General features: G+C 45.7%; 1 protein-coding gene across 2 annotated transcripts in view; it reads right to left on the minus strand.

The window, feature by feature from the left end:
- ELMO1 (engulfment and cell motility 1) overlaps positions 1-24268 on the minus strand; it is a 548072-nt gene that overhangs the window by 363850 nt on the left and 159954 nt on the right. For both annotated transcript variants that reach the window (XM_040433269.1, XM_040433270.1), the window contains 3 exons: positions 11657-11707; positions 9426-9548; positions 2048-2179 (listed from right to left, as the gene is read on the minus strand). In XM_040433269.1, coding sequence (XP_040289203.1) covers positions 2048-2179; positions 9426-9548; positions 11657-11707 — 306 coding nt within the window. The remainder of the gene's footprint in view (positions 1-2047; positions 2180-9425; positions 9549-11656; positions 11708-24268) is intronic.

Consider the following 24268-nt stretch of genomic DNA (forward strand, 5'->3'; position numbering starts at 1 on the left):
TTTCCCTCTCTATTAGACCCTATTAATGCACCCCAATAACTGGACTTCTCTACTGCACCCCTATAATATTCTCAACCTGTACTTTTTACCTCCCCCTCACCATGAGTCTAAACTTTCAGACTTCTTCATGACACCCTGGGAGTTGTTGTGCACCCCCGGGTCTCGGTGCACCCTTTACCCCCCTCCTGCACCCCCGGGTCTCGGTGCACCCTTCACCCACCTCCTGCACCCCCGGGTCTCGGTGCACCCTTCACCTCCCTCCCGCACCCCACTTCTTCCTCGGTGACTCATGTCAGAACTTCTCACAACTCCAGGCTCTCGCTCTGCCCCTCCCTGGGAAGTTGTGTAAGTTCTCCCCCATCCACAGCAGAGTCCCCGTTCTTACTTGCAATCAGGCTGCCGCTGGCCGGTCCCGGGCTGAGCTGCTGGGAGCTCCGCTCTCTCACACTCTGAGCCCGGGCAGCGTGCAGCTAACTCTTATCTGCGGGAAGTCACCCACTAAAAATAAACATGATGTCACTCCGGAGGGGCTCCTCTCCGGGAAACGCTGGAAGAGTCTTCGTACAGGAAAACGGAAACCCTGCCGTAGTCACCTGCATGAGGCGTGCGGTGGAGAGCGCCTAGCAGGCAGGTGAGCGCTGCCACGTACATGTCGTGTCACTCCGCGGCCAGCTGACACTGACAGCCAGCGGGGAGAGGGAGTGATGTCACTCGGCCTAACCCGTCATGTGCACCGCCTGTCACATTGTTAGCCTCGTGGTCTTAACCCTCCAGTGGCTGCGCCCGGCTGCTGGTGTGCTGGGCCTATTTTCAAGCAGGGGCAAATACCCAGCCCTGCCTTAATGACTGGGCCATTTTTTGCAGGCTCCATGAAATGAATGGATCTGCATCAGATCCAAAAATACGGTCGTGTGAATGGGGCCTTACTGAGAGGTTTTTCCCTTTCAGCTTTATAAGCAGAATCCAGGGGAGGGCAGTGTGAAGCCGCATCTCATAGAATACAAGGGCTCTTTACACAGCACACATAGATAGCAGAGACAGGCAGTTTGAGATGGGTATTTACAACTCAACAGCTACACATTGTGGGAACTCACCTACTAAATCACAAGGGTTGAGCATAAAGAGGAACCAGGGGGGTAGAACTTGTTGGTGAGAGGGAGTATCTGAGAGCTGCCAGGAGGGATTTGACAGATGATGATGTAGTTCACAGAAAGTCAGCAGCACATTGTAGACTTACCGTATTTTTCACTCCATAAGATGCACCCCCCCAAAGTTTTTGAAAATGGCAGTGCGTCTTAAGGAGCGAATACTAGTGAGCACATCCATAATGGTACACAGTAGGACCAGATACCTTCTTGTCATCAGAAAATGACCTATTGTTTAAATCACGTTTTTAAGTTAAGCACGTTTTGAAATAATTTTTGGTGATGTTATTTTTAATTTTCCATGTCACTATATTTAAAAGAACCATAAAATTCTGCAGTTTTCACACTGACCACTAGGCCTAATAGGTGCCACTTCTTAGTCTGTACAGATCATTTTACTGCAGTTACCTGCTTATCATCACAGGCAGGTTTAGAACGACAAATAGCTCATCTGTGTATAGATAATGGAGGATCCTCTTTTCACAATACCTGTTAAAGCATATCTACTCCTTGCTTGTAAAATAACTCTCCCATAGAAGACAGTGAGGTCCCCTCCAGACCATTGTGTCTACGGCCCATGTAGCGGCTGTAAAGCAATTCTTTAAATGATTTCTAAATGATGTTACGAACAGCGCAGGCAAAATAGCAGCCCCCATAATCAAGTTTAGGGAATAGAATTACTATCTGGTTTTAACTGGTAGGGGAAAAAAACGGTGACATTTCCTTTAAAGCCATTGCTTGCATTCAATGAAAATTATAATACAACTGTGAAAAACAATAATCATTACTCAAATCGTGCAATTAATTTAATGCAAATAAAATACATTTTATTTTCTAGTATGTAACCGGTGGAACATTTGGAGATTATTGAAAAGGAAAATTACACCATTACAAATACTCACAGTAAAGCCAAGCTTTTTATAGTCCCTGGTGTACATAGACTTCCGTTTTTCAATGCTACCACCAAGGTTGTTTTGGTCTGGTTCTACATCAAATGCAATCCTACGTAGTTCAAATATAATATCCCTCTGGGCCTGGACAGACAGAACATGACAGCAATGTCATAAAAATACATTTCAGTAGAGGCTATAGTATGTCTTTTGCAATCAATAACATTTAGACCTGAAGGAATAACAGCACCAATAAATGATTTAACAATCAAGACATAGTTCAGCAACTTTGCTAAGATTTACTAAACCACGCCATAAAGTGATCAAATATTGTGAACAATTCTATAAAAGATTTTGTCGTAAAAATTATTTTAAAAAACTTTTGAGATTTTGAGAATATAAATTTTGAAATGGCTGCATCTCGCAATTCACCTCCTTTCGATAAATGTATGCCCAGGGAGAACTTACTGCCTGAACAGCTGGTTCAGCTGCCTAGGGTCCCAAATTTGAGGAGGGCACAGGGAGATGAAGATGCAGTTTTATTGAAAGTAAAAAAAAAAAAAATCTTGTAGTGTTGTGTCACTTGATAGTGTAAATGTGCCATGCAAAAGTTTACTGGTGCTATCCTGAGAACACATTACAGTCTAGCTTGCTACTAGGAGCTGTGAGAATATATGTAGGAGTCTAGTCTGCGGTTTGAATATTTTTTTTCTTTAGTCTGAGGTCTGAATTTTGGGCTCTGGTCTGGAGACTGGCTCATTTTTGGATTCTGGTCTGGGGTCTGAATTAACTTAGGAATGTATTCTCCAGTCTAATTTAATTTAGATGCCTAACCTAGGGTCTGCTTCGGGGGAAGGACTAGTTTTGGGATGAGGTCTGTGGTCTGAAATAATTTAGGGGTTTTGCCTGAATTTATTTGGTAAAAAAACTACTATAGGGCCCAGAATGTTCTAGTTAAGCCCCTAGTTTTATCTGTAGCCGCATCCTTGGGTACTATTACTTTTGCAGTACAGTATATCACTATTATTCACTAGGTACAGCAATATGACATATGAGGCACTGCAGGCACAGTATTGGTGGTAGCAGCAGGACGGCGGTGTTACATGATGGTGTGTGGTTGCGTTGTTGCAGAGCTGGAAATGGGCTGCAAAAAAAAGGGAGGCAATAATGTCTGGACAGGATGAACACCTGAGAGTCACACCTACTGTCCATGACTGCATCTGATCAGCACTGTATCTCTTGTATAATCTGTGGCACAATAATACTCCAAAGACCCGTGTAAAACTGATATGGCCACTGTATGGCAATGTCACTGGTCATATTAATGTTGACGGTGTGGCTTAAAGAGGACCTTTCACCGATTCTTGCCCTATGAACTAAGTATACAGACATGTGGAGCGGCGCCTGGGGATCTCTCTGCACTTACTATTATCCCCGGGCGCCGCTCCGTTCTCCTGCTATGCCCTCCGGTATCTCCGTTCCCTAAGTTATGGTAGGCGGAGTCTGCCCTAGCGCTGGCCAATCGCATTGCAGAGCTCACAGCCTGGGAGAAAATAACCTCCCAGGCTGTGAGCTCTGCGCTGCGATTGGCCAGCGCTAGGGCAGACTCCGCCTACCATAACTTAGGGACTGGTATCTCCGCCTACTATAACTTAGTGAGCGGAGATACCGGAGGACATAGCAGGAGAACGGAGCGGCGCCCGGGGATAATAGTAAGTGCAGTGAGATCCCCGAGCGCCGCTCTACATATCTGTATAGTTAGTTGATAGGGTAAGAATCGGTAAAAGGTCCTCTTTAAATATTTGACAAGAGTGACAATAATTAGATGTTTATTACGTGATCTGTTTATTTCTTTGTAATTAAATGTGCTTTTAATATGTGTTTTTTTAGCTATTTTACTAGCAAGAAAGGTAGTTCTGAATTGATTCTACAGTCGTGGCCAAAAGTTTTGAGAATTACATAAATATTGAAAATTGGAAAAGTTGCTGCTTAAGTTTTTATAATAGCAATTTGCATATACTCCAGAATGTTATGAAGAGTGATCAGATGAATTGCATAGTCCTTCTTTGCCATGGAAATTAACTTAATCCCAAAAAAGACTTTCCACTGCATTTCATTGCTGTCATTAAAGGACCTGCTGAGATCATTTCAGTAATCGTCTTGTTAACTCAGGTGAGAATGTTGACAAGCACAAGGCTGGAGATCATTATGTCAGGCTGATTGGGTTAAAATGGCAGACTTGACATGTTAAAAGGAGGGTGATGCTTGAAATCATTGTTCTTCCATTGTTAACCATGGTGACCTGCAAAGAAACGCGTGCAGCCATCATTGCGTTGCATAAAAATGGCTTCACAGGCAAGGATATTGTGGCTACTAAGATTGCATCTCAATCAACAATTTATAGGATCATCAAGAACTTCAAGGAAAGAGGTTCAATTCTTGTTAAGAAGGCTTCAGGGCGTCCAAGAAAGTCCAGCAAGCACCAGGATCGTCTCCTAAAGAGGATTCATCTGCGGGATCGGAGTGCCACCAGTGCAGAGCTTGCTCAGGAATGGCAGCAGGCAGGTGTGAGCGCATCTGCACGCACAGCGAGGCAAAGACTTTTGGAAGATGGCCTGGTGTCCAGAAGGGCAGCAAAGAAGCCACTTCTCTCCAAATAAAAAATCAGGGACAGATTGATCTTCTGCAGAAAGTATGGTGAATAGACTGCTGAGGATTGAGTCATATTCTTCGATGAAGCCTCTTTCCGATTGTTTGGGGCATCTGGAAAAAGGCTTGTCCGGAGAAGAAAAGGTGAGCGCCATCATCAGTCCTGTGTCATGCCAACAGTAAAGCGTCCAGAGACCATTCATGTGTGGGGTTGCTTCTCATCCAAGGGAGTGGGCTCACTCACAATTTTGCCCCAAAACACAGCCATGAATAAAGAATGGTACCAAAATACCCTCCAACAGCAACTTCTTCCAACAATCCAACAACAGTTTGGTGAATAACAATGCATTTTCCAGCACGATGGAGCACCGTGCCATAAGGCAAAAGTGATAACTAAGTGGCTCGGGGACCAAAACGTTGACATTTTGGGTCCATGGCCTGGAAACTCCCCAGATCTTAATCCCATTGAGAACTTGTGGTCAATCCTCAAGAGGCGGGTGGACAAACAAAAACCCACTAATTATGACAAACTCCAAGAAGTGATTATGAAAGAATGGGTTGCTATCAGTCAGGAATTGGCCCAGAAGTTGATTGAGAGCATGCCCAGTCGAATTGCAGAGGTCCTGAAAAAGAAGAGCCAACACTGCAAATACTGACTCTTTGCATAAATGTCATGTAATTGTCGATAAAAGCCTTTGAAACGCATGAAGTGCGTGTAATTATATTTCACTACATCACAGATACAACTGAAACAAAGATCTAAAAGCAGTTTAGCAGCAAACTTTGTGAAAACTAATATTTGTGTCATTCTCAAAACTTTTGGCCACGACTGTACATGGTGGGGAAGGAGGGGAGCAATTTAACAAATGCGATGTGAGCTGCTGTATGCAACTCATGCATTGGAATTTCAGCATGGAAAACTTCTGATGCAATTCTTGAACATCTACTGAAATTATATATAAAGCCTCATTCACAAGTCAGTGTTTTGGTCAGTGGTTTCCATCAGTGACTGTGAGCCAAAACCAGGATTGGAGCCTCCACAGACAAGGTATAAAGGGAAAGATCTGCACCTGTTCTGTGTTTACTTTCAAATCTCCAAATCTACTTTTTGACTCCCGAACCTCTCCACTAAGAATGCTACATTCAACAGTGTACTTTCACGGTGGACCATCAAAGTCTGGCAGCCCCGCCCCGGTTTGGATACACTAGCTTCTCTGGTGAGTCTCCTCCACGCATGATTACTATTTGTTCTTTATGGTCAGCAGTCTGCAAGATGTTATGGTTCCACTTGGGCTTTACATGTCTTTGTTATATCTGTATGTCTGACTGCTTGTGCCATCTCTAGTAGTGATTCTATTGTCCTACACAGAGATATTGATTGTATATAACATAGGAGACTCTGCCACATGTTAAAGAGCTTTATTAGTGTCGCTTATTAGGTCATCATTTATAGCGCAGTGCACCACTGGGATGGTGGTTTTTCCTGCTGCTACTTCTTTGTAAATATAACGTCTTTTATGTATCAAATTATGTTATTTAATAAAGTACATATTTTTTGCATCTGTACCTGTGGGCTTCGCTATTTGTAGGTCGTTGTTTTGTTATAGGAGCTGGTACTCTTTTGTATTTTCTTTTTAATTCAGATAATATTGTCAGAGTGACAATATTCACATGGAGATTCCTCCTATGAGAATTGGAGATGTGTAATGCAGATAGCACAAGGCCCTCCACTAATAGTAGAATATTATTTCTTCCCCCGGGGTGTCGGCACTACAAGCTCTAGTTGTAAACCATCAAACAGCACTGTTTCTCATAAGCGCATATAAACACAATGCATCCCAAGCAAGCATCCATGCAAACTGTGAACTGTACCATAACTCCATTTTGGTTGCTATACTAATAACGTCGACATTCACACCACTCTAGCAATTTCCACAGTACCCTCCCCCCGCTCATGTTCCTGGCCCATATCTATTCTCCTCAATCAGTGCATTTACACAGAGCGCAACAGTCCTCTTGTGAGCGCCAACCAAGGTCTACAACATCTAGAATTATCGATCCAGGCTCCCCATATTGCCTCAAATTTAGATAGACTATTTCTTTTTTGGTATACTCCTCTCTCCAGGCGAACCACTACATTCAGTCTGCTTACATATTCCGAGATATCCGGAGGTATCGGTTGTATCCATTTTGCCGCTAACGTTTTACGTGCCTGGTATAACATTCTATTTATTCCAGTAGTTACCACTGATTGTAAATTATCCTCTGGTATTATACCCAATAAGCACAACTTAGGGTCAGGAGCAAAATGGGCACTATATACCTTGTTTACTAAGTGTACCACCGCTTTCCAATATGCGGTCAATAAGGGACATGTCCAAATCATATGGAACAAGTCTGCCTCAGCATTCCTACAGTTAGGACATTCCGGACTGTCTCTATAGCCAACTTTGAATAGAAACACTGGGGTCTTATAGACTCTATGGATTAAAAATAGGTGAGATAGACGCGCCGCCTCACTGAGGGATAAATTTGGGGTGAGGTCTAATACCTCCTCCCATTGCGCATCTGTAATGCAACCCACATCTCTTTCCCAGTGTTGTCTAATGTTAAGAGGATATTTTTTTAAAAAGTATTCGAAGCAAGGCGTGATATACCGTGGAAATTGCTCCCTTTACCGGCCCTGCACTAACCGTTGTGTTCAGCAGCTGACTAGATTCAAACGTCACCGTAGCTATTTTGGACTGAGCTTCCAAAGCATGTCTGAGCTGCAGATATTTATAAAACGGTGTGGAAGGTAAGCTAAATTCAGAACATAGCTGCTGGTACTGCTTTAGGATTCCATTTGAGTAGATATGGCCTAAATTCCAAATCCCTTTATTTTCCCATTGCAAATACCCATTTAAGCCAACCAGTTCATGGAGCGCCGGGTTGTTCCATAAAGGCGAAATATTGACCAAACCTGATATTCCTACAATATCCTTTGCCTTAGCCCAAACCTTCCTCATAAGTTGTAAAGTTGGAATACGCCCAGCTTCTCTCTTTTGTATTTTCTAGTTGTTGACCCCCTCTACTTTGACGCGACATGTGTTGTATGGACTCATTGTAGTTTTGGCATGGGGGCCAACGTTGGTCTTATATCGGTATTAACTTGACCACTGGAGTAGGTTGGTAGGTTCACACAGCTGTTTGTTCCATTCAGATTTTGCCAGTTAATCCATGCAGAAACTGTCTCCCATTGTTTTCAATAGGAAAGCCACACCATAGAATAAAAAATTGCGCAGTCACTTTTTTGGCAGCTGACCACGACATGGATTAGCCTCAATGAATGGGACTAAATCCATAGGGGAATTCACTGTCAGCCTCAGATTTCAACCTTGGATTCCAAAGCAAATACACTGTGGACTTTCCCCAATGTGTAATTTTTACCAGGAGAACATACACTTCTAAAAGTGTTAATGCCATCTGTAGTGGTCTGTCTGTCTAAGCAAAAAAGAAAATCTGGTACACAAGCCATATTTTTTGCCATCATTTTAAACCAAAACTAGTACCCAATGTTCTTATACAAAGTAGTGAGATCTATTAATAAATTTGTCATTTGAAGAGGATTTTGTGGCAGATTCTGCAACAAACTCCTCAGCAAATTTTCTAACATTCTGCACCTGAGGCAAGTAAATAGTGAATTTTATTCCAGTCACATGCAGCATAAAAAAAAAAAATAATAATCATAGATTCTTGTTTGCACTGAGGAAAATAAATCTGTGAGAAGAATGGGCATGTGGTTCAGGCCCATGGAATGAGACAAATCTCTGTGCAAATTTTCTATCAGCAAAATCAACCTCTGAATCCATAACGTGAACATTAGCACCAGAAAAGGTGCATCTAAAAAGATAGCAGGTTCCCATCCAGCAGAGGTCACCTTGCCATGGTGGATGGGCACAAAAAAAAAAACAACTCACATTTATTTATATAGCCAGTATAGCATTAATTTATATATTTTGTGATCATGTATGTTGTGCATACAAAGTGCTGTTGCATTACATTTGATTTAGTATTTTTAGCCATGGTGATGCACACCTGCGTCTTAGATGTGCTGACTAGCTACAGAGCTGAAACCTGCTCTCCCTGTATTCACTAGTGGCTTTCTAGCAACAGAAAAAGGTAGTATACAGAGTGGAATGGGCTCGCCCTGAATTCACTGGAGGCTGACTGGCACCAGAAAAGGTAGCATTTAGCAGAGGTCACCTTGCCGTGGTGGATCGGCACAAATAATTTTGATCGAAATTTGTTAAGAACCTCACATTCATTTATATAGTCAGTATAGCATTAGTATGTATTTTGTCATGCAGAGTTCCGCTGCATTGCATTTGATTTAGCATGTTTAGCCATGGTGATGTGCACCTGCATTTTAGGATGTGCTGACTAACTACAGAGATGAAACTGCTCTCCCTGTATTCATTGGAGGCTTGCTAGCAACGTGAAAGGTAGCAGGTTAACATATCCTTAGTGTTGCTCATAACAACTGATCAGATTCCAGCTTTAATTTTTAAAAGAACTGTCTTGAGAGAGAAAGAAGATACCTCACCCGGTGCTCTGGGCAACACACTCACATTCCAGACACTTGTTAGAATTGCGTTTTGTTTTTTTTTAAGCACAAAGCCATTATCTAGTCCTCAGATCACAAAAGACACACTGCATATATTCGTTCCTTATTGATAGTGGACATAGATAAAATACTTACTTGGTCTTGGGGATCCATTTTCGTCATCATTCTATCTTCCAGTAAATTGAAGGTCAATACTTGAAGCACATACAACTGGTGAGCCATCTCATTATTAATAGCATTCTGTGCTCTGATTACATGCTGGAAAGAATAATGAAAATACATAAGGAAAAAGAATAAGGACAATAATGTTCTATATGTAAAGATATTCACTGCACTCTGTCCTATATTCTGCTGATGTATAATGTCCATCAAGTAGAAGGCCACATCAATTCAAGTGCTCTTCCTTGGCTGGGGGTCTACTCCTTCCAAAGGTATGAAAAATAAAATCTCAGTATTAGGCCTCATGCACACAACTGTTCCGTTACTGCAGTCCACAAACCACGGATCCGCAAAATGCAGACACTTTCTTTGTCCAATCCGCATTTTTCTACTTCTATTACTAAAAAATTACTATTCTTGTCCGTAATACAGACAAGAGTAGGCTATGTTCTATAATTAGCAAAACAGGCACACAGATGCGGACACACAGGTGACGTCCGTGTGTTGTCCTTTTTATTTTTTTGCGGACCCAAAATACAAATTAGACACAGATATAAAATATAATCGTGTGCACGAGGCCTTATACGGTTATAATGTTTTTCCTATATTACATATGTGGGAATTTCAATTTAAAGTAATCCCCGGACAGGATACGTTACATAAAATGTGTTGCCGTTTAAAGTGAACCTGTCACAGACAAAATGCCGTGCAATCTACAGGTAAGATGTTACACTGATTTATAGTGTAGTGGGAAAAGATTAATCATAACATTTAATTTATTCATTGAAATCTCTGCTCATTCCGAATTTATAGTCTTGTGGATGGTCCTTTCAGTAACTGACTATGTACACTCATACAGGAAAGGCTTCTAGTAACTTAGGTTTATTGCCCACTGGACTTCCAAAGAGTAGGGAAGGGGTATTCCCATCTTAGACAATGGGGGCATATTGCTAGGATATGCCCCCATTGTCTGATAGGTGCGGGTCCCACCGCTGGGACCCGCACCTATATCGAGAACGATGCGGGGAGCGATGTGGCCGGAGGACCCCAGATTTCCCGGGGTCCATCCACTACCAAGCGCTAATCCCTGACTCTCCCATAGAAGTGAATGGGAGCGTGCCGCGCATGCACGGCCTATGCTCCCATTCATTTCTATGGGGCAGACAGCAATAGCCGAGCCAGCGCTCAGCTATTGTCGGTGGCCCCATAGAAATTAATAGAGGGTGGCTGCGCATGCGCAGTGCGCTCTCCTTCGCTTTCTGGGCTCCGTTCTCAATATAGGTGCGGGTCCCAGTGGTGCGACCTGCACCTATAAGACAATGGGGGCATATCCTAGCAATATGCCCCCATTGTCTGAGATGAGAAAAACCCTTTAATAAAATAATTCGGGCCAGAAAACTACATATTAATCTGCTCAGCTCCTCCTGCTCTAGAACATGCTGCTGCATTTAATTTTTATACAGTTATGTTCGTTTAAAAAAAAACCTTTCTATTCTATTTCTAATTACAGCAAAAGTCCATGCAAAACTACCACTTGTTTTTACTTTTTTCAATACAGCCCAATTTGCATGGCTTGGACAATCCTTACCTATGCAAAAAAATCTGTCGATAATGAACCAGTTGCTGGGAGTCCTGCTGATGTTACCTCCTGTCATCACCAGCAAAGCAGCCAGTGAGTGGGAAAATAAAGTATTTCACGGCATAAGGCTACATTCACACGACCGTATGTGTTTTGCGGTCTGCAAATTGCGGACCCGCAAAAAAAAACCAATGACTTTCCGTATGGCATCCATTTTTTTTTTGCGGATCCATTGTAACAATGCCTATCCTCGCCAACAAAACGGACAAGAATAGGACATGTTCTTTTTTGCGGGGCTACGGAACACACATAAGGATGCGGATAGCATACGGTGTGCTGTCCTCATTTTTTGCAGACCCATTGAAATGAATGGGTCCACATCCTATCCACAAAAAAAAACGGAACGGATACGGAAACAAAATACGTTCGTGTGAATGTAGCCTAAATCAAAGGATAGTCTGTGTAAAGTAAGGATCACCTGGGTCCTCCAGAGGGACAGGTGGTCACTGCAGCACCTCTTTGCCATGGTTAAAAGCGGAGCCAAAAAGAGGAGACCTCTCTTCATTCTATCCTTATTCCCTAATTTGATATAAGAAAAGGGGGCATCTAAAGCAGTATAAATACTTACTGTAAGAATTATAGAGCGTAGCTGCTTCTGTGTTAATATGTTGGCCATCTCCTGTTTAGAAAAAAGGTATAAATATTTTATTTAGGCCGATTTTACACATATGTTTTTAGTGGTGTTTTTGGCACCTGCATTTTTTTCAGCAGTTTTTGTTGTAAAAGTACCAGTTCTTGAAGTTAGCTGAATGTTTATAGGAAATATGAAATGCCGGACAAACAAGCAGTTTTTTTGCTACTAGCAGTTTTGGTAATTTTTGTTTTTTTAATACAGCATGCTGTATCTCGACATTTTTTCAAGCACTTTGATAACACATATTCTATAGGTGAAAAAGACTATTTAAAAAATGCAAGTAGTGAAACATACATTTGCAAAAGACTTCAGAAAACCCACCAGAAAAAGCATAGCAAAAACCTCCCTAGCATCACCCGCGATGCTAAGGAGTCTCGTCCCCATGGTGGCCTGCTATGGGCTGCCCCCCGTCGCAGAATATTTTCATCCGCGCAATAGGGACATGCAGAGACGGCCGTGCGGGGATCACGAGCGACGTGGGTGCCGGGGTAAGTATAATCTATATCAAGGGCCCGGGCTTTGGGGGGCATGTTTTACACTTTGGATAACCCCTTTAAGTCACCTATATTATAGGATAGTACAGAAACAAGCTATTAGAATACAAAGAACCCCGACGTGAAAATGTCATTTTACTTGAAACAAAGTCCCAGAAATGAGTCATCAATTGCAATCATCGTATACCACGCCAAATATTATTTTTTATAATAGCACAATGCATTAAATAAAGTAATTACACCATTGTTTTTATGAGGTTTACAATTCCCATCAGTTGAGAAAGTTATTATTGGGATTTGGACAGGAGTATGCAGATACCCTTTTTTATTTTGTGGCACTTCTTTTAATAATTGTTTATTTATTTTTCCTATTAGGGGACTAGTACTGTCAAACATGTTTTATTTTTACTATAAGGTAATGTTTGTATGCCATTATATCATTGCCTTCGCATAAGTCCCAGGTTGTCATCTATAAACAGTCAGCTCCCACAATCACAATGCTGTGGATCATGGGGAACTGATAATGTGAACAGCAGTAACAAAACTGCAATCAGATCCGAATGCAGATCCGAACGCAGAAAGGAGCTGGGATACACTGTAGTCGTTTTCTGTTAAACGTTTTGTTTTGGAGACTATAATTTTTCTTTTACCTCATCCCACAAGAAGTGTAAACATGTGATCACCTACTGAAGGGTCACTGTAATTGATAATCACCATCCTGCACTAATGTCGCGTTGCAGTATGTCGCGTTACGACACCATTGACTATCATTACAAAATAAAGTGCCATGTGGCAGTGTAGCCGGACCCTAGCAGGTGGCCTAAGGGGGTGCACTTTCTTTATCTTAAAATCTATATTTCCATGTCAAACTGGAAGCTTATGCAGGGAGACCCAAGACATGCAGCACACGATGGGAAGCGAAGGAGCAAGGATCAGGTAAATATAATTGCCACCGCAGGTCGGCCACCTGAGGGGGTTGTCAGAAGAAAAAAAAACTTGGACAACCCCTAAAAATGAAAATAAATAAATAAAAATTATATAATTACGCTCCTCTGGAGCGGTGATGTGCCTGCTACAGCCAATGACTGTACTCAGCGGCCTACAGGTAAGGACAGTGATCAGCGGCCTAATCCTGGCATGTTACTATGCATGTCACTGACTACCATCGGCGCTGGAGAAGTAAGTGAGCATATAATGTTTGTTTTTTTTTATTCTGAGACATTTTAGGGGTTTTCTGAGATTTTTAATTATCTCTGACAGTCTCCGATGAAGTGTTGTAAAATGTGTGAGCATGGCAGCCAGTCGCTGACCACAATGATGAAATGTCATTCACATGAACATCCTTGTTGCAGACAGCAATTAGCTGGTGTGATCATATGTTGTGTTTGACATATGATGTAATGTAAGAACAGCAGCAGAGGTAAGTAAATTACCATTTGCTGTTTTTACCCATGTGAATCTGCTTGGGTATAAAATGCCTTTAAGTTCAATAGGACCTGTAAACTATATATGCAGTGAGCTCCCCTTATAATTAAGGTAACGGCTATGTGGCGATGTTGTCCGCAACACCCATTGCAGGACTGAAGATCAAACTTTCACTATGCTACAGCGCCACATAGTGTAGGTGGAGATGCGTTACGACTCACGGGTTGGCACTACAGAAATCAGACTCTACTCACTTTCACTATGCTTCTATATAGTATTGTGAAAGTGCGCTCTTTGGTCAGGCGACGAGTAATGTGACCAAGATCATCATATAGCCCTAGTCCGACATTCATGCTTATTATTATGTCGGAGCTAAATAGCTGTAGTCCGAGAATGTGCTGGTCAGACAAAAGCAAAAGGAGGAAAAAAAGAGGAGACACAGGGAAATGGTTAACGGGTATGTTATGGGACGCAGGAGATTTGGAGCTCCAACCGCTATAAAGGACAATTACAATCGGCACAGGTTGCAATACTAAAAGAGTATGTTGCACTTTAAACAAACCTAGGCCGAGACTAGTTCACATCAACACTAAATATTTCCCGTTGTTCTGCTCCATTACAGGAGCAGAACAATATATGTAATGGAAGCCCTGAAGAGGGCATATAACAGATCTGAACAGACTCCACCGACTACAATAGAGTCTGTTCAGTTTGCGTTCAAACCATGCATGCAGGACTTTTTTGCCCAGCCTTTTTGATGGAATATGGGACGGAACAGAGCACCCAATGCAGATGGAAACTCGGCCTTATCAGCAAAAACGAGATTTTTGTGAACTCACCTGTAAAATCTCTTTCTCGCTTTATTCATTGGGGGACACAGGACCGTGGGTATAGCTTGCTGCTGCCACTAGGAGGCGACACTAGGCTGAAAGCTGTTAGCTCCTCCCCTGCAGGCTATACCCCCTCCAGCCTGGAGAGAGCATATCAGTTTGTGCTTCAGCAGTAGGAGAAACAGTACCGAAACAAAACACAACCAGTAAGGACCACTGCCCAACAAAAAAACCAAACCGGACACCAGCCCCAAACGGCAACTCGGACCCACTGGCCTCATAATAAAAGAAAAAATGGGTGGGTGCTGTGTCCCCCAATGAATAAAGCGAGAAAGAGATTTTACAGGTGAGTTCACAAAAATCTTGTTTTCTCGCTCATATCATTGGGGGACACAGGACCGTGGGACGTCCTAAAGCAGTCCCCGGGGCGGGAAACAACCACTGGCCCAGAACAAAACCAACTCCCTCCGGTAAGACACTACACTGCGGCCTGCAAAACTCTGCGGCCAAGAGCAGCATCCGCCGAGGCGAAAGAATGCACTCGGTAAAATATCGTGAAGGTGTGTAAAGAGGACCAAGTCGCTGCCTTACACAATTGAGACGCCGAAGCGTGGTGAAGGTGAGCCCAAGAAGCCCCGACCGCCCTGGTAGAGTGAGCCGTGATACCGGGAGGAGGAACCTTGCCCTTAGAGCGGTAGGCCTCTGCAATGGCCGATCTAATCCACCGAGCAATCGTCACCTTCGAGGCTGCCAAACCTTTACGAGGACCTTCCGAGATTACGAACAGGGAGTCCGTACATCTAAAAGGGGCCACCACTGCCAGGTAGATCCGCAAGGCCCGTACCACATCCAGACGGTGGAGAGCCACCTCCCTAGGATGAGAAGGCTCAGGGAAAAAAGAGGGCAGAACAATGTCCTCATTAACATGAAACGCCGACACCACCTTCGGCAGGAAGGACGGCACCCTCCGGAGTACTACCTTGTCTTGATGAAACACCAAGAAGGGCTCTTTGGACGAGAGAGCCGCCAGTTCCGACACCCGCCGGATGGAGGTAATTGCAACCAGAAACGCAACCTTCCATGAAAGCATGCGAAGGGAGACTGATCGCAGAGGTTCAAATGGCTCGGACTGGAGCGCTACCAGCACCAGATTCAGGTCCCAGGAATGCAACGGTGGCCGATAAGGGACTGCGGTGTGAGCCACTCCCTGTATGAAAGTCTTGACCGGACCCAACACCGCCAGTGTACGCTGGAAAAAAATGGAAAGAGCAGAAACCTGACCTTTCAGCGAACTCAGAGCTAGTCCCAGCTCTAAACCCGCCTGAAGGAAAGCCAGCACCGTAGGGAGGGAAAACTGCCTGGGAGGAAGATTCCTGTCCTCACAGAATTTGAGGAAAGATTTCCACGTCCGATAATAGATCTTGGCGGAGGAGGGCTTCCTAGCCCTAATCATCGTGCGAACAACCGCATCGGAGAAACCTCTTTGCTTCAACAGGAAGGTTTCAATAGCCACGCCGTTAAACGTAGCGTATTTAAACCCTGGTGGACGACTGGGCCCTGTGAGAGCAGGTCGGGCCTGAGTGGAAGGGGCCACGGCACGTCTCCCAGAAGAAGAATGAGCTCTGAGTACCAAGCTCGACGAGGCCAGTCTGGGGCGATCAGAAGCGTCTGAATGCCCTCCATCCTGATTCTGCGTAGGATCCGAGGTAGGAGCGGTAACGGAGGGAACACGTACAGAAACGTAAAGTTGTCCCACGGAGCCACGAGGGCGTCCACGTCGTACGCCATCGGCTCTCTTGCGCGAGACAGAAAGCACGGGAGTTTGTGATTTAGCCTGGACGCCATCAGATCCACTTTTGGGCGTCCCCACCGGAGACAAAGGTCCTCGAACACCTCCGGATGGAGAGACCACTCCCCCGAGTCCACCGTCGTTCGGCTGAGGAAGTCCGCTGTCCAATTGTCCACACCCGGGATGAATATAGCAGAGATCACCGGAACATGGGCTTCCGCCCACTGCAGAATCCTTGCGGCCTCGTTCATCACCGTCCCGCTGCGAGTCCCGCCTTGGTGGTTGATATAGGCAACCGCTGTAGCGTTGTCCGACTGTATCCTGACCGGACGGCCCTGCAAGTAGGGGGTCCAATGGCAGAGGGAGAGGTAGATGGCCCGGAGCTCCAGTATATTGATAGGTAGTTTGGACTCCGACGGAGACCAAACGCCTTGGGCTGTCCGGGTACCGAAGACCCCTCCCCAGCCGCTGAGGCTGGCGTCGGTCGTGACCACCGTCCATGACACTGGAAGGAAGGACTTCCCCGAGGACAGGTGGTCCGGTACCATCCACCAGCCAAGAGCCGCGCGCACTGGGTGGGACAGAGAGATCCTGAGGTCCAGAGAATCCCGGGACTTGTCCCAGGAGGACAAAATAAGCCTCTAAAAAAACCCTGGTGTGGAACTGGGCGAATGGAATCGCCTCGAAGGAGGCCACCATCAGGCCCAGTACTCGCATGCAGCTGCGAATCGACACCCTGCGGCGCTGAATGAGCAGACGCACGTCCTCTGAATGTCCGATCTCTTGTCCAGTGGTAGACGCACCACTGCAGCCTCGGAGTCCAGTGTCATGCCCAAGAATCTGATCTGAGTGGTGGGAGACAGGCATGACTTCCTCAGGTTGATAATCCACCCGAAGCGAGTAAGGGGGCTCATCGTAATCTGAAGACTCTCTTCGCATTGAGCCGCTGTAGGTGCCTTGATTAAGATGTCGTCCAGATACGGGAGAAGAGTAATGCCTCTGGACCGCAGAATCCCCAGAAGAGGGGCAAGAACTTTTGTAAATACTCGCGGAGCCGTCGCCAGACCGAACGGCAGAGCGACGAACTGGTAATGAGCTGCCTGGATGGCAAATCGAAGGAACCGTTGGTGGGCTGTGGCGATGGGGATGTGGAGATATGCATCCTGGATGTCTAAGGACACCATGTGCTCCCCTTTCACCAGTGAAGCAACCACGGAACGGAGGGACTCCATCCTGAACCTTTGAACCCGCAGATAACGGTTCAACAGTTTTAGGTCCAGCACTGGCCTCACATCGCCCTCCTTTTTGGGGACCACAAACAGGTTGGAATAAAAACCCGTAAACCGCTCCTCCAAGGGAACAGGGGAAATCACCCCCCGTGAGAGAAGTGACTGGACTGCGTTCAAAAGAGCCGCGGCCCGGATGGGATCCCTGGAGGGATGGGAGAGGAAGAAGCGGTTGGGGGGAAGAGACCTGAACTCTATTTTGTAGCCCGAGGAGACAACCTCGAGCGCCCATGCGTCCAGGATATGGGCGTGCCAAATCTCCTGAAACAGGAGAAGACGCCCCCCCACCTGTGAGGGTGGGGACAAACCGTCATGCTGAAGGCTGCTTACCTGGGGCTGTTAGAAGCTGCTGAGGCCGCGGACGCCAGGCCTGCTGGGGCTTAAAGGACGGTCCTTTCCGCCGATCCTGATTGGGCGGCCCCGCTGCTGAGGTGGGTGCTGAACGGGTGCCCGAAAAGCGGCGAAAGGACTGAAAGCGAGAAGATGAAGTTCTGAACTGAAAAGGCCGCTTTGCCATGGGTTGGGGCAGATGGGTGCTTTTTCCACCCGTAGCCTCCGAAATAATCTCATCTAATTTGGACCCAAATAGCCGAGACCCCGAGAACGGAAGCCTCAACAGGGAGCGCTTAGATGAGGAATCGGCTTTCCAGGTCTTGAGCCACAACTCCCGGCGGATGGAAGTGGCGAGAGCTGAGGAACGGGCGATCATAGTCCCAGCATCCAGAGCCGCTTCACAGAGATATTTCCCTGCCTGAGAAATTTGGAGCGCTGACGATTGAAGTTCAGCGGGAGGGAGGTCGGACGCTATGTCCTGGTTCAAACGGAGGGACCACTCCGAAACTGCTTTGGCTACCCAGGCAGAGGCGAAAATCGGCCGCAATGCCGAACCGCTCGCCGTAAAGATCGACTTAGAGAGTGACTCTATGCGGCGGTCCACTGGATCCTGGAGGGACGAGCCATCCGCCACCGGGATGGTAGTGAATTTTGCCAAGCGAGCAACCGGTGGGTCCACCTTCGGTGGGAGAACCATTTGTCCACGGACTCACGTGGAAAAGGGTAGAGTAGGTCTAGGCGTTTCAGAATAATGAAACGCAAACCTGGCTGGTCCCAAGCCTTCGTGACAACGATAGAAAAATCGTCGTGTAATGGGAACGATTTGGGGTTCTGCTTTGTACGCAGAAATGACACCCCTTGTTGGCTAGTGGAGGGAAGGTCCTCCTGAACCTGGAAGGTGTCCCTTATTGCCGATATCAGGCTATCCACCATGGATGCAATCTGAGAAGAGTGCTCCGGATCCATATCTGCATCCGAATCCCCAAGCTCTCCTTCTGACAGTGCGTCGCCTAAAAGGGAGGACGCCTGTGAATGGGATCCAGGAGCAGGGGGGGGATGCTGAGGTGTCAGAGGAGGAATGGGTGCCTGCTCTGGGGCGCTTACTAGGAAGTCTGCCTTTGGTTTGTGCGCTATGCGACTGTGCGGGTTGCGCCGGTGGTGATTTCTCTACCAAACGACCCAGCAATGAAAGGGTGGAATGGGAGATTTTTGAGAGGTCTTCCACTGCCCGTGACAGGGACCTTGCCCAGTCTGGTTCCCCCTGGACAGGCCGCTCCAGGGCTTCTGTGGGCTGTTGTGCCCTAGGGGGATGGCTCTGTGCAGGTTTCTGACATGCAGAGCACAGTGATAGTGACTGACCACGAGGGAATTTCTCCGAACATAAGGAGCAGGCATAGTAAGTGGTCCTACAGGGTGCCTGGTGGGGGTCAGTGGCGGGGTCAGACATGGTCAAATCTCCTGCTGGATGGGGGTATCGATTGCCTACCAGTATGGAGGTCCCAGGTCCTGTGTCCTACCCACACAGCGCCGAGGAAGAATCAGGAAGCTGAAACAGGGCGGGAGAATAAGCCACGCCCCTTCCAGCCTGGACCTGCTAGCCACGCCCCCTTCCAGCGTGGGACCGACAAGCCACGCCCCTCCCAGCCCGGGAACGGCAAGCCACGCCCCCTCCCTGGAGGAGTTCTCCTGCAGCTAGGGGGATGAAGCAGATTACTTACCTGTCTTCATCTGTGTTCTTCACCCTATGATGCAACACCAGCAGGGCCACCCTATGACCGCTGGCACCATGCGACAGGGGTCCGGGCAGAGAAGGGCTGAAGAGAGGGTGGCCCTCTTGCTGGGGGGAAGCAGGGGAGCGAGGCTGCCCTGGCCCACTTTGCCTTCTTGGGGGAGGCAAGGCGGTGACTTAGATACACCGGCCAGCCTCCCGGGGATACAGGGACGCAGGCGACCCTGTGCCCCCTTCCAGTAGTCTGTGAATTAAAGATAAAAACTGATATGCTCTCTCCAGGCTGGAGGGGGTATAGCCTGCAGGGGAGGAGCTAACAGCTTTCAGCCTAGTGTCGCCTCCTAGTGGCAGCAGCAAGCTATACCCACGGGCCTGTGTCCCCCAATGATATGAGCGAGAAAGTAGTAAAACATTTTAACAAAAAAAACAACAATAACTTGAGGAGGTAAGTTCTAGACTTGACAGCGGCGAATCAATGGATGTCGTGTATCTGGACTTCTCCAAAGCATTTAGACACTGTACCACATAAAAGGTTAGTATATAAAATGAGAATGCTCGGACTGGGAGAAAACGTCTGTATGTGGGTAAGTAACTGGCTGAGGGATAGAAAACAGAGGGTGGTTATTAGTGGTACACATTCAGATTGGGTCACTGTCACTAGTGGGGTACCTCAGGGGTCAGTATTGGGCCCTATTCTCTTGAATATATTTATTAATGATCTCGTAGAAGGCTTGCATAGTAAAATATCAATTTTCACAGATGACACTAAACTGTGTAAAGTAATTAACACTGAAGAGGACAGTATACTACTACAGAGGGATCTGGATAGATTGGAGGCTTGGGCAGATAAGTGGCAGATGAGGTTTAACACTGATAAATGTAAAGTTATGCACATGGGAAGGAATAATGCAAGTCACCCGTACATACTAAATGGTAAAACACTCGGTAACACTGACATGGAAAAGGATCTAGGAATTTTAATAAACAGCAAACTAAGCTGCAAAAAACAGTGTCAGGCAGCTGCTGCCAAGGCCATAGATGCCCGTGATGAGAACATATTCCTACTACTTTACAAATCACTGGTCAGACCAAACATGGAGTACTGTGTACAGTTCTGGGCTCCTGTGAACAAGGCAGACATAGCAGAGCTGGAGAGGGTCCAGAGGAGGGCAACTAAAGTAATAACTGGAATGGGGCAACTACAGTACCCTGAAAGATTATCAAAATTAGGGTTATTCACGTTAGAAAAAAGACGACTGAGGGGAGATCTAATTACTATGTATAAATATATCAGGGGGCAGTACAGAGATCTATCCCATCATCTATTTATCCCCAGGACTGTGACTGTGACGAGGGGACATCCTCTGCGTTTGGAGGAAAGAAGGTTTGTACACAAACATAGAAAAGGGTTCTTTACGGTAAGAGCAGTGAGACTATGGAACTCTCTGCCTGAGGAGGTGGTGATGGTGAGTACAATAAAGGAATTCAAGAGGGGCCTGGATGTATTTCTGGAGCGTAATAATATTACAGGCTATAGCAACTAGAGAGGGGTCGTTGATCCAGGGAGTTATTCTGATTGCCTGATTGGAGTCGGGAAGGAATTTTTTATTCCCCTAAAGTGGGGAAAATTGGCTTCTACCTCACAGGGTTTTTTTGCCTTCCTCTGCATCAACTTGCAGGATGACAGGCCGAACTGGATGGACAAATGTCTTTTTTCGGCCTTATGTACTAGTTACTATGTTACTAACTTGTCAAGCAAGCAACGCTAAGAATGGCAATCTGTTACAGAAATACTGTAGCAAAGATACATATTTAAAAACACTCACATAGAAAAAAAAGACAAGCATGCATACAAAAACTTCAATATTCAAGATTTAGGAGACTCACACTCAGTGGGAAATCAAGAATGTCAATGCTGTCTTCTATGTAATGCTGAGAAGGTTACAGCCAAGTGCAGCATTAAGAGATGAGGCAGTGTATATCATTTCAAGGCTTACATGTTCCACAGTAAGAAACAAAAAGTTAATCTGACCTAGTAACATTAGTAAGGGTAACAGCACTAAGGGTACTTTCACACTAGCGTTATTTTCCGGTATTGAGTTCCGTCATAGGGGCTCAATACCGGAAAAAAACGCTTCCGTTTTGTACTAATGCCTTCTGAATGGAAAGCAATCCGTTCAGTATGCATCAGGATGCCTTCAGTTCAGTCCCTTTTACGGTATTTGGCCGGAGAAAATACGGCAGCATGCTGCGGTATTTTCTCCAGCCAAAATTCCGGAACACTTGCCGGAATGCAGGATCCAGCATTAATTTCCATTGAAATGTATTAATGCCAGATCCGGTACCAAGTGTTCAGGAAATCTCCGCATTGACAGATCCTGTATTCCGGTCTGCGCAGACCTTCAAATATGTGAAAAAAATAAACACCGGATCCGTTTTTTCCGGATTACACCGGAGAGACGGATCCGGTATTTCAATGCATTTGTCAGACGGATCCGCATCTTGAAACAAATGATCAGGTTTAGAAAATCAGAAGTCTCAGAAACTGACTATACTACTATGACCTATACTACTACCAATAGAGCAGGCATCCTCAAACTACGGCCCTCCAGCTGTTGCAAAACTACAACTCCCAGCATGCCCGAACAGCCTACAGGTATCAGCCTACAGCAGGGCATTGTGGGAGTTGTAGTTTTACAACAGCTGGAGGGCCGCAGTTTGAGGATGCCTGCAATAGAGCATGAGTTATATGGAGAAATAGCTAGAGAATACATGGCTGTGTGATAGATTTTATGTTCCTGAACACAGACATTCGGAGGGTGTCCACATAGGTTTGACCATATAAGGGCTCTTTCACACTTGCGTTCTTTTCTTCCGGCATAGAGTTCCGTCGTCGGGGCTCTATGCCGGAAGAATCCTGATCAGGATTATCCCCATGCATTCTGAATGGAGAGAAATCCGTTCAGGATGCATCAGGATGTCTTCAGTTCCGGAACGGAACGTTTTTTGGCCGGAGAAAATACCGCAGCATGCTGCGCTTTTTGCTCCGGCCAAAAATCCTGAAGACTTGCCGCAAGGCCGGATCCGGAATTAATGCCCATTGAAAGGCATTGATCCGGATCCGGCCTTAAGCTAAACGTCGTTTCGGCGCATTGCCGGATCCGACGTTTAGCTTTTTCTGAATGGTTACCATGGCTGCCAAGACGCTAAAGTCCTGTCAGCCATGGTAAAGTGTAGCGGGGGAGCAGCATACTTACCGTCCGTGCGGCTCCCGGGGCGCTCCAGAGTGACGTCAGGGCACCCCAAGCGCATGGATCACGTGATCGCATGGCACGTCATCCATGCGCATGGGGCACTCTGACGTCATTCTGGAGCGCCCCGGGAGCCGCACGGACTGTAAGTATACCGCTCCCCCGCTCCCCGCTCCTACTATCGCAACCAGGACTTTAATAGCGTCCTGGCTGCCATAGTAACACTGAACGCATTTTGAAGACGGATCCGTCTTCAAATGCTTTCAGTACACTTGCGTTTTTCCGGATCCGGGGTGTAATTCCGGCAAGTGGAGTACACGCCGGATCCGGACAATGCAAGTGTGAAAGAGGCCTAACTTGTGCCCCAGTGGTTACAGACCACAAACAAACCCTGTGTTGTCCCTAACATGCAGTCACGCTGCCTTTCATCTGTCCATCAGACTGTAGGTCAGCAAGATGGAGGAAGGGGAGAATTGTTGAACAATCACACATCAAATAATGTAATACATATATATCATTCAAAGGGGTTGATCATCTTCTGTTTCCTGATGACCAATATGTATGCAAGATGACAATATGACACTTACTAGTATAGCTTTTGTTGAAATTCTGTGCCATTTTCTATATTTCATAAGATATGCCCAGTTTTTTTTTTTTACAGAGTCTTTCGTGCAGTCCACATGGAGGTCCTGTCCATAAAATGACCGCTGATGGAGGGTCATATGACCAAGCAAACCACCTCTATATGATGTCTCCTCCATAGAAATACAATGCACCTGCAGTAAACTTCCAACAGTGCAAATGCAGAGGACAGGTGTACATATGTGAAGAGGGGCGAGTTGCCTGGTCACATGACCCTCCATCAGCATTTTATGGACAGGACCTATGGACAGACAGCACAAAAGACTTGGCAAACAAGGGGGCATACCTTATGAAATATCGAAAATGGTGCAGAATACCAACAAAGTCAATATTAGTAAGTGTCATATTATCATCTTACATACACACAGGTGAACAATCACTAGAAAGTGGCCAACTCCTTTAGAACAGGACCAAAAAGGTATGAGAATATTCTTCAAAAGTGATGTGAAAATACTGCATGGTCTGTTATTAAAGAGAGTCCGTGGGCTGCGGACAGGAATAAATATTTCTATCATAGGGCTGGCAGTTCCGTTCCGCAAAATGCAGAACGCACACAGCCGGGTATACATGTGTTGCGGATCCGCAAAAACGGATACAGTCATCTGATTGGGGCCTTATAAAAATAAAAATAAAAACATACTTCTTGGCACATTGGGCATGCATGGCCATATGGCCGCATCCACAGCATCCTGCATACTAAAATGCTGCACATTCCCAAAAAAAAGTTTGGAAGAACAGTTTACAGAGTTTCTTGCTTTTTTTGGTTT

The sequence above is a fragment of the Bufo bufo genome, chromosome 5, assembly GCF_905171765.1.
Source record: "Bufo bufo chromosome 5, aBufBuf1.1, whole genome shotgun sequence".
Lineage (NCBI taxonomy): Eukaryota > Metazoa > Chordata > Amphibia > Anura > Bufonidae > Bufo > Bufo bufo.